The 15643-nt window shown below is 40.3% G+C and overlaps 1 protein-coding gene across 8 annotated transcripts in view; it reads right to left on the bottom strand.

Annotated features, from left to right (window-relative positions):
- MTUS1 (microtubule associated scaffold protein 1) overlaps positions 1 to 15643 on the bottom strand; it is a 162831-nt gene that overhangs the window by 68570 nt on the left and 78618 nt on the right. For 6 of the 8 annotated variants that reach the window (XM_050801935.1, XM_050801933.1, XM_050801940.1 and 3 more), the window contains 3 exons: positions 11962 to 12123; positions 3832 to 3966; positions 1265 to 1303 (listed from right to left, as the gene is read on the bottom strand). In XM_050801935.1, coding sequence (XP_050657892.1) covers positions 1265 to 1303; positions 3832 to 3966; positions 11962 to 12123 — 336 coding nt within the window. Of the gene's footprint in view, positions 1 to 1264; positions 1304 to 3831; positions 3967 to 10012; positions 11512 to 11961; positions 12124 to 15643 lie in introns of those variants that run through there. The other 2 variants (XM_050801941.1, XM_050801939.1) reach the window with 2 other exon arrangements.

The raw sequence follows: 15643 nt of genomic DNA, 5'->3' as shown, positions 1-15643 counted from the left end.
TCCCGAAACAATCGCAATAGTAATATCAAAGATCACCGATCGCAGATCACCATAACAGATATAATAATAACGAAAAAGCTTGAAATAGTGTGAGAATTACCAAAATGTGACACACAGACATGAAGTGAGCAACTGCTGTTGGGAAAAATGATGCTGGTAGACTCGTGAAAAATACAGTATTGGCAAAGCTCAAGAAAATGAGCGATGCTTATACCTTCATTTCTTCTGATTTGGTGTTCTAATCTGCCAGGGATTCAGAAGCCACATAACTGTTTTATCACTGTATACAAAATAAGACAATGTAGGCAGTGTATGGGAGACCTTATCTATCTATCTAGAGAGATCAATCCATCTATTTTTTTTTTTTTTTTTTTTTTTTTTTTTGAGACAGGGTCTTGCAGTGTCACCCAGGCTGGAGTGCAGTGGCATAATCTAGGTTCGCTGCAACCTCTGCCTCCCAGGTTCAAGCAATTATCCTGCCTCAGCCTCCTGAGTAGCTGGGACTCCAGGAGCGTACCACCACGTCTGGCTAATTTTTTTGTATTTTAAGTAGAGATGGGGTTTCACCACATTGGCCAGGCTGGTCTCGAACTCCTGACCTCAAGTGATCCACCCGCCTTGGCCTCCCAAAGTGCTGGGATTACAGGTGTGAGTCACTGCAACCAGTCTGTCTGTCCGTCCGTCCGTCCGTCCGTCCGTCCGTCCATCCATCCATCCATCCATCCATCCATCCAAAGTACAGGAATCGCAGTGAAGATATTTTGTGAAACCTTTTATGGCTTCTTGAGAGACACAAAGTTTTAGATTCTCAGCTGTGGTTCAAATAGCGGAGGCTGCAGGCTGTCTTGGGAATGTAAGTCCAGTGAAAGTGTAAAAAAGAACATAAAAATATAGGCTGCTGAACTGGGAAAAGGTGCTAAAACCAAATCTTGAGACCACTTAGCAATTAAGGAATATCCAATTTCAAACTAGCATTTATCTTGGGAGAAGTACATTTTCCATCTCATTTAGACCACATTAACAAAATCAGTTTTTAACAGACTATAATTAACTGTTAGCAATAAAATGTCCTTTTACCGTTCAGAACGCCAATCATGCTTACCGTATTTTAATGCTATGTGACCCATCATAAAAAGTCATGTTTATACCTCAAATTGGAAATTCTATTTATAAGCACCCCAGTAAAAAATCACTGTAAATAGTTGTAGTAACATAACTTTACAAAAAGATTCTTTTTATCCCCATCCATAAAGTGGTCACTCACCTGCATTAAGAGCTGTAAATAAATTTTTTCTCGAAGGACCTAAGATATAAAAGAAACATGTAAAATATACAAGTTTATTTGACATATCACACAAAAACAAACCATGCTGATAAGAATTATTTTCAAAAACAATCAATCTCTAAATTCCAGGTTCCAGGTGGGAAATATTAGTGAGATTCAACCAACTTTTATCAAGCGCATTTTAAATATAAGATGATATTCCACATAACATCCAAAGGTTTCAGAATGATATGCAAGTCGTCACCACAAATTAAATAGCATCAGTTTTAATATGAAAAGCCAGTGTTTTTTCAGTCAAGAACAGCTGAAGTTCAAGTTTTAACAGTGCTGAATTCACACACTGACTGTGCACATATGCTCTTCTGCTGCCAGGAGAGCAGAGGCCAGACTTGATGAAGGACAGTCACTCCTGTGTGCTTTCTGAAACTACCCGTTTCTATTCAGCTATGAAGAAAAATAGAAATATTACTGTATCCGTTTTCCTCCAAACTGATACAATATAAAATCAGGAGTGGTAATAGGTACCGAGCTGTAAGTCACGAAAATCTATGCACACTTCTACTTAACATGAAATAGTTGTTTCCAGCACATCATCATCTACAGATTAGTTACAACAGCTACCAGATTCTATCTGAAATTTTACACAGATGATCATCTCTTAAAATATGTGGCTGTTATCAAAGGAAAGCACTGATTCCCACTCAAGTAAAACCGCTGCAACACAAGAACCTATCAATTCCATAGTGAGGCATTTCAGAATTCTGAGTCTCCTGTTCTACAAAGCTGTCTATGAAATCTCATCCTCTGAAAGTCGTTTTAGTATCAAAGTTCCACGGCATTAACTTCGTTACTGCTGTGTGGATCATGGGGCTTTATCATCATCAATAAAAAACCACAGTTTTCCATCCTGATGTCAACCCAGCACGAGGTCATCTGGTGCCTCTGAAATTTGATTAAATCCCTAGACAGATGACAACCTGCTGCACACCAAAGAATTCAACCCACTCCTAAAATTCATGCCTATTTTCTCTTCAATTCAGTACAAAGAAAAGGTATTGACATACATTTACCAGCCTCAAGTTACCATATGATCCTTTAAACACACACAGAGACACACGTTAATGAGGATACTGTGACAGAGCAACACCTTTTAGAAAGTTCCTAATAGATGTTAACAATCCAAAGAGTTTCGGGCAGGTTAACCCAGTAATTCCTCCTTCTGGGACATTCAGAAGTAACCAGAATCTGAAACAATGAACTATGACTCATATTTGAAGAGTTTCATCTAAGTATTAATACACCCCAGTAAAAGTCAGAAGTTGTCCAGTATAAACTAAACTGGGCAACCACAGAATTTGGCAACAGTGGACTGTTGCACGGCCATTTAAAGTGAAGAAGCTCTCATGATATACTAACTTAATAAAAAGCAAGATACAGAAGAGTGTATTCATTATTACCCCAGTTTTGCTGGAATAAAAACAAAACAACACACACATTCCGAGGAAAAAAGTCAGAAGGAAATGTGACAGCAATTGGTGGTTGACAGAATTAAGGAAGACTCTTTGTTTCTGTGTTTTCCAAATTCTCTAACATAAATGTGGGTCTCATTTTATAGGTCAAGTTTCTCATTCACAATTATTCTCTCAGGCTTCAGTTAAGCTTCAGTTCACTAAGCACACAGAAGGCTTTTTTTTTTTTTTTTTTGAGATGGAGTCTCGCTCTGTCACCCAGGCTGGAGCGCAGTGGCACGATTTCAGCTCACTGCAACCTCTGCCTCCTGGGTTCAAGCAATTCTCGTGCCTCAGCCTCCCGAGTAGCTGGGACTACAGGTACACACCACCATGCCCAGCTAATTTTGTATTTTTGGTAGAAATGGCGTTTTGCCATGTTGGCTCGGCTGGTCTCGAGCTCCTGACCTCAAGTGGTCCACCCATCTTGGCCTCTCAAAGTGCCGAGATTACAGGCATGAGTCACTGCGTGTGGCACAAAGAAGGCTCCTGATGTGCTTTGGGTCCACTGAGACAAAGTTGCATGAAAACATTGCACATTAAGTATATACCACATATTTTGTAAACCTGAAAATTACTTTTAATAGTCACAGCAAATACAGGGTGAGTGATATGAGAAGGAATAGAGATAAACAACATTTAGAGGAAGAACAGTGTGTTGGACCAAAGACATGAAGACACAAGTACAGTAATAAACACAAAACCTCTACCCTGATGAAAAGTCATCATGCATTTCTACTCCTTTCTATCTCACTCTTCTACGGCACTAGTTTAGAATTATTTAACTCTACAAGTTTTGTTATTTTGACCTTATACCTTTGTTCTGCCTGCTGATTTACATGTAGTGATTTTTAACTACAGAACCTACCAACTCTCAAAACAACGATTTCTTCAGTGTGAAAATGTATTATATCTCCTTTCTCAACACATTTTTAATCATTGTTAAATATACTATAAACCTGTCAAAATTTAACTTTCTACAAGCCAAAGACTTTAAGCGTCTTGCCCTCCCTCTTCTGACCACAGTGAGAACCATACCTTTTGGAGGAGTTTTCAGCAAGTGAACATGAGCCCTGGATACCAAAGGCTTCAAATAAAAGGATCCTGAGGAACCATTTTGAAATGCTGGTTTTGGAGGTTTCTCCTCATATTTGATGACAGCGGCATTACCAGCTGTAACAAAACAGAAAAGGACACTTTATCCTATAAATACGGTTTCAAACTTCCACATTTATTCCTTTGTTCTTGAATCAACAAATGCTCAATAAGCACCTATGACATGCCAGTCATTACTGAACACTGGGAATACAGTGTGGATAACAGGTAGCTTGTGTCCTCAGGGATGCGAAATAAAGGCTGTAATCGGAGTGACCACGCATCCTGGTTAGCTGGGCACGGTCCGAGTTTATGCATCTTGTCTAGTTCAGCTTTCATTCCAGACAAAAGTTGGAAAAGAAATAATACAGCCATTCATGCCATGTAACAAGAATGCCCCAGGTGCAGCTAGAAAGAGCATCCATCTCCACGGGGACAAGAAAGAATTCACGCAGCCAGCTAGTTAATGACACAAGAACAGTAACATACAGACTCTTTGGTAGCTATAAGGATGAGATCTGGTTCAAATCCTCGCTGCTACAGCAAGGAGTTAAAACGCCAACTTCTGCCCTGAACAAAGGAAGTTTGTTCCAAAGCAAACTTCATGTTTTACTCCAAAGCAAAAGCAGAAAAGGGAATCTCACCTAAATAACAAAAACCGTCTTCTGTATTATGTGTAAAAATTTCCCCTCCACCAACCCAGACTGGATTTTTTACTGTTTCTCTTTTTTTGAAATGGAGTCTCACTCTGTCGCCCAGGCTGGAGTGCAGTGGCGTGATGTCAGCTCACTGCAAGCTCCACTTCCCGGGTTCACGACATTCTCCTGCCTCAGCCTCCCGAGTAGCTGAGACTACAGGTGCCCGCCTCCACACCTGGCTTATTTTTTCTATTTTTAGTAGAGACGGGGTTTCACCGTGTTAGCCAGGATGGTCTCGATCTCCTGACCTCGTGATCCTCCCACCTCAGCCTCCCAAAGTGCCGGGATTACAGGCGTGAACCACAGCGCCCAGCCTGTTTCTTAATAATCATCAATATCCAATTCTAGGCACCCAATTCTATTCTACTATTCAACACTTATAAATTTCTTTATTACCAACTTTGATCCCTTTTCTCACTTTACTCATTTAGCAAAGGGTTAAGATAGCTACCTTGTTTACAAACACATTCTAAATGTGAGGACAGCTAGAAATTTTTCACTCGGCTAAACTATTCCAACTGCTACAACAGTGCTTATACACATCACATTCAAACTTTGTACAGGCATGCTATTATTTTCCCCTAATCCACACTCGGTCCCTGTACAATGAGCCATCTGTTAATTGTTCTTGTGCCCAAATAACATTCCTAATATTAGGTCAAATCGACACAGAGCCTTCCCTCCTGCTGAGAAAATTCTGTCAATTTCCTGTTCTTTTTTTCCAATTCTCACCTCCTCGAGAACCTAGAGATTTGGCTTTTCGAAAGTTGACAGGAAGCCAAATGGGAGTGACAGTATTAAAGATACTGCTATTATAACATTCAACAGAACCCTTTTTAGATGTTCATATAAAATGGATATTGGGTTTCAATGAGCATTTTGGCTTTTGTGAATCAAATCCAACAAAGAAAACGAGAGTCTTAACCAAGGAATTGTAACAATCTGGATTTTAGTCTTACTTTTCTTGAAGCTATATTTGATTCTATTCAGCAACAAATAAGTCACTTATTCATATTTTAAAAAATTAAACTGAGTTCAATTTACAAACCTAATATGAAATTGTGTGATTCTAAATTCATGCTTTTCCTTTCTAAACTTTAGACACAAAGGCTCACGGTTCACAAAGAGATCAGTAAAAAGATTTTCACTAAAGTAAAGGACACGTTCCTCATGAGGAATGATACTCCTGTCCCTTGGCTGTCACACGTAGAATAGGAGGTGGTGTGCTGGAAATCAGCTGTCTCACTGCCACTTTTCAGACTCAATACGACACTAGATCCACCTGGCACCAACTTCGTAACACACAACATGAAGTCGGAATCTATACTGCAAGGATAAAATGTCTGCATGTGACTCAGGTACAAACATACACGCATTTATGTTTTACACATATTTACATGAAAGCTATATATACAAGATATATATTCATATACTCTATGATCAACGATCGTACATGCTTTCTGCCTTACTAATGGCAGGCACAAACTGTACTGAGCTGAATATAATTTTATGACTGACACTTAATATCTTTCTTTCAATCTCTACTCACTGTACTCTAGGCTGGCCCACTGCTTTCTAGTAAACCCCAACATGAGGCATAATGCTCTTCAAATATTTCCCCTGCCCTCTATTTCTGATCCTAACATGGCAACTGACTGGGTATCCTGATGCTATCTAAATTTTCCCTCAGCCAGAGTCGTTATATCCAAACAATAAAGTCTTCAGCGGCAACAGTTCCAATATAAGAGATGCATAATAGTTTCGAGCAACGGAACAGGATGTAAAATACCCAAGTTCTGGTGCTGACTTGGCCACTGCCTAGCTGTGCTGAATCACCTATCTATGAATAAGAAGGGTCTGAATATCGGGTATGGGAATAGACAGCACATTCGCCTTCACAGGGGCCCTACTAACTGACTGTGGTATTCAGTCCCACTGAGGCTGGAAGCATCCTCAGAATCATCCTAAAGACAGTGTTCTAGAGAGCCATGGACACTAAACACTGCTGGCTTGAAGAGACAATACGTAAAATTTTCCATGTGGCCACACACTTCTCAACCTGATCTAGTATGTAGTTTAAAACTGCCCCTTTGTCATCTTTGGTCCCAACTGTCTCAATTATGCCAGAATAATAGATTCTCTGGAATCCTATCTTCATTTCTCCCATGGCCAAAGTGTGTTTCAAGTGAAATAAAGGAGCTGGTGAAACTAAAAGGAAAAATGAAGGGATATTCTCAGAAAAGCCCAAGCAGAAGAAATGATTTTCCTATTAGAAAAGTGCTTCTCGGCTGGGCACGGTGGCTCACGCCTGTAATCCCAGCACTTTGGGAGGCCGAGGTGGGTGGATCACGAGGTCAGGAGATCAAACCATCCCAATTAACAAGGTGAAACCCAGTCTCTACTAAAAATACAAAAAAATTAGCCAGGCGCGGTGGTGGGCACCTATAGTCCCAGGTACTCGGGAGGCTGAGGCAGGAGAATGGCGTGAACCCGGGAGGTGGAGCTTGCAGTGAGCTGAGATCGCGCCACTATACTCCAGCCTGGGTGACAGAGCAAGACTCCGTCTCAAAAAAAAAAAAAAAAAAAAAAAAAACAAAAAAGAAAAGGGCTTTTCAGGCTTGGCACAGTGGCTCACAACTGCAATCCTAGCACTTTAGGAGGCCAAAGTGGGCAGGTCACTTGAGGCCAGGAGTTCAAGACCAGCCTGGCCAATATGGGAAAACCCTGTCTCTACTGAAAACACAAATATTAGCTGGACATGGTGGCAGGTGCCTGTAATCCCAGCTACTCAGGAGGCTGAGGTGGGAGAACTGCTTGAACCCAGGAGGCAGAGGTTGCAGTGAGCCAAGATTGCACCACTGCACTCCAGCCTGGGTGACAGAGTGAGACTCCATCTCAAAAAAAAAAAAAACGGCTTCTCATTGTTCCAGACTTTTATCTGCAAACTACCATTCATACTACATTCTAACATCTAGTGAAAATTCACTTTTATTACATTATGTATATACACACAGAGCCAACATTCTGTTCATTTCTTGAATTTTATGTGAATCAGTTTAACACTCCCCACTGTGCCAGATCATCTGCCCACCTGGCTTAAAATCCAAGTACTACTGAAATCTAAGCTCTTGAATTTCAAAAGCAAAATCACTCAACTATATCATAACAAGAACGTCTCACATATACCCTAGAAAAACATCAACAGAGAAAGAATGAGAACAAAGTTAACAGTGGTTTGGATAGTATTTCCTTCTTCAATAGTCCATTCAGAAGTGTGCAAGTACTAACATGTTTTGTGATGTAGAGCCTAATGAATCGACTGCCTGTTCCTCATCTTAGCCTCACCCATGACAGACATCACTAGTTGAACACAAAACTTTCCCTCTGAACCTGGAGGCACCCTGAGAAACCACTGACACTATCCTACAGGCGAATTCTTATCCACTAACTGGTGTTGGCCACTAACCAGTGTTGGCAGGTGAGACAATATTCTCTTGCCATTCCTGTCGTGAGAGAAGAAAAAAAAAAAAACAACTAAGGGTAAATAAGCCCCACCCTATTCTTTATCAGCTTATTCACTTGAACAACTCAAAACACGGTCCTGCCAAACAGTGAGGCCCTGTTTTATTGCAGTGAAAAGGGTCAGAGACATTTATTGCTGCAAGGACTTTGAAGATGACCCAGTCCTTCCTTGTCATTGATCAGAGGAGAGTATGGAGGCCGGAGGCTAAGAGAAGAGAAAGATTGTCCAACTTAACATGAGTTAGTAGGAAAACTAAGGTGGGACCGGGCGTGGTGGGTGGCACATGCCTGTAATCCCAGCGCTTTGGGAGGCAGATGCAGGCATATCACTTGTGGTTAGGAGTTCGAGACCATCCTGGCCAACATGGTGAATACAAAAATACTAAAAATACAAAAATTAGCCGGGCATGGGAGTGCATGCCTATAATCCCAGCTAATTGGGAGGTTCAGGCAGGAGAACTGCTTGAACCCGGGAGGCAGAGGTTGCAGTGAGCTGAGATCACACCACTGCACTCCAGCCTGGGCGACAAGAGCAAAACTCCATTTAAAACAAACAAACAAACTAAGGTGGGCCCAAGGTTAGTGCCCTTTTCTACATGTCACACCCCTCTCAGCCAGGGCTGGCAGTGAAGGTGAAGGGAAAGGACACTCCATTTCTTTTATTCAGTCTCCTTCTGTTCCTTGCATTTCCAGGAGAATGCAAATAGCTTTGGTCTGCACCTCTTACATTTCCCCTACCATCTGGCTCTCAAATATAAACATGGTTTTGTGGCCAAAGTGGAAGAGGAAGTAATGTCTTTGAAACTTATTTTCCTGCTAACATGGCAAAATTATACACTCTCCCAAGAGCCCCTTCTAAATTGCACAACAGTCCCCAAACCTTCAACTCTGTTCATGACAAACAATGTATCATTTATTTTTATCCAGTGACTTTAATGATCTTAAAAACTGGATGTTAGGTATCTGAGCGCGAAACAGCTTATAATCTTTAGCTTCTATAAATGAGTACATTTGGTATAAACACCATTGTGAAATGTTTTTACACTAATATCCAAAAGGATCAAGATCATAACTTTGAAATTTTCTACACTTAAAAGAACACACACAAAGAACCTGCTAAAATTCCCAAATAAGAAAAACGTACTGTCTTACGTATTTTGATTCGGTCGTTTAAAAAACTTAGTAACGTTATTTCTATAGGATCCCAAAGTTCCGAGAACCCAATGCTAATTTTACAACAGCACTATGTTGTATCAGAAGTTCTTAAATGATGCCACTAACAATATCACATCACAAAGAAACAAGCAGACAAAGCAAGAAACCACTATTCGTTAAAGGGATTCAGATACTTAAGCCAGTATAAATCAGAACACCGATCAAAAGAGAAAGTTAATTCTTCACATGACCATCCATTATCAGAAGCAGGAAATTTTCAGCGCAAAATGATTTTTTCATGTTTTGAGGTAGCCTTTAAATGTATACATGTTTAATACTTTCAGTTACAACTCAGGAAAACAATCAAAGATATGATGTTTCCATTTTAATTTCAGAAAAGTATTTTTCTACACTTGCACAACTACCAGCTACATACACACAAAAACTAGTTATTTAATAGGAAACTAAACCATCAAAAAGTCTTTGATAATAGGATAATTTCATGTGCCAGAGCATGAACGATGCTGCCGAATTATATCAAGAGTGCCAAAACCCATAAAAGAGACAATAAAATTGGTCCTACACAGAAGCATTCACATCTTAAATATACATTCAAAATGCCCCCCAAATACTACAATTACCATAAATTGCAAGTTACAAAAATAACAGTCAAGAGATCCTAAATCCATTTATTGAATAAAAATTTAAGCATGCTTACGAAGAAAAGAAACCAGAAATCGTCAACCTACTTTTTTTCCCAGTAAACGTGGCTAACAAAGGAATTACACAAAGGCTGTACGATCCCACGAGCAGCAGAGTCAATAAGGTAGCATCATAGTGCCTCTCTGAACCAGGCGGTGGGGTGAGGGTAGAATTGATAAAGATTTTGGAAGAAATATCAGTTTCTGTACAACTGCGAAATCCTCCTGGTACAGTCATTTAAAAGGATCAAAGCAAGCTTAAGCAGGAAACACTGCAGCCATGCTCCCTCTCATATCCCTCATGCTTGCTCTTAGTGAATTCGAATGGAGGAAAAAAAAAAAAATGTGTAAGCTCCAAGGCACTACACAAAACAGATTAAACCAGCTAGCAAATCAAACTAAGAAAGAGACTCATTGATCTGAATGCTTAATCCGCCAACAGGAACACATCGCCACTAGACAGGCTCTGTGGGTGTATGGTAAACCCCTTTGTTAAAAGACAAAAAGGAATGGACAAAAGCATTTTACAACCTCCTTAGGAGCATCAGACATGGTACTGAAACGGTGGCCAAGTCAATGTGGATGTCGACGGAAAACGCGGCGCTATGGCACTGCAGATTGTGTCTGTTTCAAGTGCCACAAATTCTGTTGCCACAACAGTTTTTCTAGAGCATGCTGGTGATTCTGTTTTGGCAGTTTGTTTTTAAAATTGCTTTGCAAGACAAAGAGAGCTTAAAATAATACATGTGTGAATTACCTTTTCAAATTCAGAGTTCTCTCTTACATGCAAGCCTGATTTTGTGCCACAACTTCAAAATTCAAACAATAAAGCTGATAATAATCCTGTTTAATTTCAAGTCACATATCCCAGTATTTCTGAAGTGCCAGGGTATGCAGCTACTTACTCTGAGTCCAGCTACTGCTGCTAGGTGACCCATCGGAAATGTGCTCATTAATTCAATGCCTTCTCTACAAAAAATGCTTTCTCAATTCCCTCACATACCTGCTGCGTGATTTTGGACCAGTGACAGTATCTCTGAGCCTCAATCCCCTCATATATAAAAATCAGGATAACAGTAGAAGGCACTTGAGAGGAAAAGATAAAAGCAAATATGGACATCCTAAAACACTGCTCCACACCCAGAGGAACCTTGTGAGTGAGCATTATTACACTTTGTCCCCATCTCCTCACCCAAAAGAAGAAACTGATCTGTCAAACTGGGGAAATCAAATTGCTGCTCCTCTCCATACCCTTGTGTCTGGTTTTATTAGTATTCTCATCATCCATGAAAAATACCTTCTTTTTCTCCTCCACTATTTTTTTTAGAATAAGGGCCATTTCTTTTACATCCTATGTCCCTCACTGCACCTATCATGGTGTCTGTGCACAGCGGGCACTTCAACATTAAATTTATGAATTATTTCGTGGGGAAGTATAAAAAAGGAAATGAGAAAATAAGAACCAAGTCCAAATACATCTTTGGAATGAAAGAGGTATCTCAGTAAGTTCACTCATTTATACACAGAAAATAGAACTCAGGTTAACTGAAAACTTTAACAAAAGTCTCCTGAGTTTAAAATTTTTAGAATGAGCATTCAAGTTATATTAGTCATATTACACAAAATCTAGCATCCAAAGATACCACAAGAGATAGTCTTTTGCAAAGTAAATGAAACTATAGCAATCTTTTTCCTGATTCCAGTTAGATTCCAAATCCCCTGAGTTGCTACTCTTAACCCTCCAAAACACCATTACTTCAGATGATGCACTTTAGAATCCTTCATGCAAAAATATACTTTAACACACAATTATTTCAAGAGAGTTTTTCAAAGAATTTGTTTTTTTTCTGCCAAACTTTCAGAGCAACTCCAAGGAAGCAGTATGCATATTTTTCCTGAAACCCTAGAAACAAAAATTCTAATTATACGCAGAGCATTCGCTTTTCTTGCAATGACTGTTTCCACAACCCCCGAAGTGTGATATAAAGTTGACTTACAATTGTTGCTGTAAGTGCTCAGCTCACTGTGGGTGCTGGCTATTGAGGGGGTGCTTCCTGTCCTCCGCAGCGCAGAACTTTTCAAAGATGCTTTGGATTTAGGAAGTGGTCTAGACAAATTCACCCATGACGACTGTGCAGTTTTCAAGGATGCAGGTTTTCCTTGGGGTTTAAAACAAACAAACAAAAAAAGTTTCCACTGCTATTCATCCTGAAAGCCGGCACTTTTTAAGCCTGTAAACTCAAACTTCTGCACTAACAACAAAGTCAAAACACAAAATGAATATTCACGATCATGTAACTTCAGACGAAAGATGAAAGCTTCATGCAGACGTGTTTATTTTTGATCATTTAGAGGCAGGAGAGCAGAAATGATGAGGCAATTAGGATATGAGAAGTGTGGCAGTAACCCTGTCTCCTAAAGTAATTAACTCACACATGTTCTCTGAAGGAGAAGATCAATCAGAAGAATCGTGAGAAAGCAGATTTTGGCAAAACTGAAATCAAAGAATAAACAAACTGATATGACCTCCCATACTGTTGACTTAAAAAAATAAATTCCATTAGCACAATAGGCTATCATATAAGAAATAAATGAGTGGAAAATTTTAAAATCACCCAAGCAGAAAGAAAAATGCAACTTGATAAGAAAAAACTTCATTTGAAAAATGCCTAATGTTCTAACACCAGGTGGTGCTATACTATTAAGATTCTTTTTTTTACTATCACCTTTTCTTCTTTATTCTCCACAGTTTATTTATTCTCACCCGCAGTCCTGTCTTCCTTCTGAATCTCAAGGCTACTCGTGTTTTAAAGTACTTATTGAGTACTTTAAGTTTTCATCTTGGACCGACATGGTCCTGTTTATGCTGATTATAGCGCCATTGTTTTATTATTATTTTTTTTAATCTCACTTTGTTGCCCAGGCTGGTCTCAAACTTCTGGCCTTAAGCAGTCCTCCTGCCTCAGCCTCCCAAACTGCTGGAATTACATGTGCAATCCACCCCACCCAGCCATACAGCCCTATTTTTAATTTTTTTTTCTAGCTTCAAACCATTGAAATCATCTTTTCTTCCACAGATCCCCGTATATTCTAGCACTGTCTCCCAGTGCGACCAGTACCACCTAACAGAAGTTGAAAAGGACCTTTGATGAAAATGATATTGTTGCGTATCACTAAGGATCCCGTAAGTGAGTCAGGTAATGCTGCCAGAAAGTCATGCCCATTGCTTTGTTCCAGCGATTTCGCTCATAAAAACCTCATCCTAATGGAGAAAAAGATGCTGAAGCTCCTCGGGCCTGGCATGTGAAGTGACCGCATTAAGCTCCCATTTCAGCTCCAGCCTCACTCTTGTATTGCTCTTCAACATCCACGCGTGCTCTGCTCCAATCAACCTAGCTTTCTCTCTGACACCAGGGCACACCGTGTGCTATTCTATTAATATTCCAACAGGCGCATCATTTCTTTTCAAAGAGCTCTTCTTCCTCCTCTTTTTGAATACTTATTTAACCCTTTATATCATTGTCTAAACTGTACTGGACTACTAAAATCCTGTCCTTCCATCCCTTCCAACTCCATCGTGTTAATCTCCTGAATGTGAAAATGAAGGTCATGACCCAATCTAAAATTTGGGATTCTCCACTATGCACAGCATGTGGCCCAGGACAGCTTTGAATGCTGACCCGATACAAGTTCATCAATTTTCTTAGAACATTATGAGATTTTTTTGCTATTTTTTTTGTTAGCTCATCAGCTATCATTAGCGTATTTTATGTGTGGCCCAAGACAATTCTTCTTCCAGTGTGGCCCGGAAGCCAAAAGATTGGACACCCCGATCTATAGGATGGTGATCTTAGTTTCAATCCTTTTATTTAACATTAATTTCACAGGCTTAAAAGGCAATGTAGGGTTGATCCCTACCCACTTCTTCCCGCTTAGGCCATGCCTCCACCCCTTCATACACACACATCCCTTAGTGGTTTCTCTCCAGTCATTTCACTCTATTCTTCTGCTTATGTACATTCTTCCGACTGAATGGCCTCCTTTCTATCCCCTCCCCTATTTCTGTCCAGTGAATGCAAAGTCAGCTCAAGCTTCTCTTTTAAACCCTTGCTACTCATTTGCAGCTCCACCCTAGGCCTACTGAATCACCACCTGCAGTTTCACAAGATCCCCAGGTGATTAAAATGCACATGGAGTTTCTGAAGCACTGTTGAGAATCAGGACCTCTTTGTGAGCTTATCTTGCCAGGACACCGTCTTCTGTGTGCCATGGACTACACCTTGCTTTCTGCTCACACCACGTACTTGCTTCTATCACAGCATTTGCCCCCACATTCCTCTTGGACCATCTCTAAGGTTCCTGAGATCAGGAAGAGCACCTGATTCAATTCGGGTCCTCAGGAACTGGCAAAGGTCTAGTATGGAGTGAGCCTTAATAAATGTTTCCTCAACAAATTCGTTTTTTTAACGCCAAGAGTAAATGATGTATTTTGAAAATGTGTTCGCCCATCACCTGCATTGAAGCATTCAGTGCTTAACCCATTTTCACAAGTTTATGTGTCTCTTCAGTCTATTGGAGACTTTTTTCTTTACACTCTTTACAATAATTAGCAACTGTGAGATGGCAAATACCCATTTTAAAAATTTATGTTTAGCCACCAGTTTTACTTGCTTTAGGAGGAACAGAAAAACGGATTTTTAGAATATAAATTTACCAAATTGCTGCCCTTTCAGGAGAAACAATGATGAGTCATCATCATCACAACTGATTAACAAGGGTGGGCAAGGAACAGATCAAAATGACTGGGCCACAGCCACAGGGCAGCCAAGGCTTCCTACATTTTGGAAATCCGCTTATTCTTCAGAAATACATGCCTCGTAGCTTTGTTTCTAAACACACCTTAGGTTTGCAGACATTACTGTGTGTGCCTTGGAACTACTACAGAACACCCGTACCTTCACACAGCTGCACTAGAGGAAAGCTCTGCACCCAAATATCATTTCCCTGACCTCCCCTATCTCACTGGCACCCCCATCCAGGCCCACCCCCTACACCTAACGGCAGCCAGTCCTCGCCAAAGTCTTCCCTTCCCAATCCCACCATGACTCTTGACTAATGAGCACTGAGGAGAACAAAATAAATGCCGATTTCACCAAAAGATTAGTTCCTTTGATAGTGAGAATAATCCTAACAGTGTGTGACTATTACTAACCCAGTTTATAGATGAGAAAACTACTTAGGTGGTTAAATGGTGTACCTGGGTCACATACCCAGCCGGTGACAGTAAGGCCTAGAATCCAAGTGTCTAACCACCCGCCCAGGGTTCCCTGGGCCATGCCACAGAATACAAGCATCTCAGTTAAAGAAGTGTGAGGCTTGGAGGCAGGCAGAGTTCAGACTGGAGCTCTTACTAGACAGGAGCTCCTACAGCGGAATGGGGAAAACAGTGCGCATGCAACAAAGACATTTAACTATTTCACCAACAGTTCCGACGTTTAGCTTAACAGTAAAGATGACCTAAAGTCGTTTTAATTTCATACCGAGCAATAAAATATGCACATCATAAGCAATATTAAAAGTCAAACATAGCAATATTAGGTTAACTGAGAGACTGCAAGTAACCCAGGCACTAAATTCTTAAACAGTGAAATCAATACAGGACTTCTCTGAATTACAGTC

Source organism: Macaca thibetana, chromosome 8, assembly GCF_024542745.1.
Source record: "Macaca thibetana thibetana isolate TM-01 chromosome 8, ASM2454274v1, whole genome shotgun sequence".
NCBI classification, from domain to species: domain Eukaryota; kingdom Metazoa; phylum Chordata; class Mammalia; order Primates; family Cercopithecidae; genus Macaca; species Macaca thibetana.
This window is presented reverse-complemented; position numbering and strand designations above follow the sequence as displayed.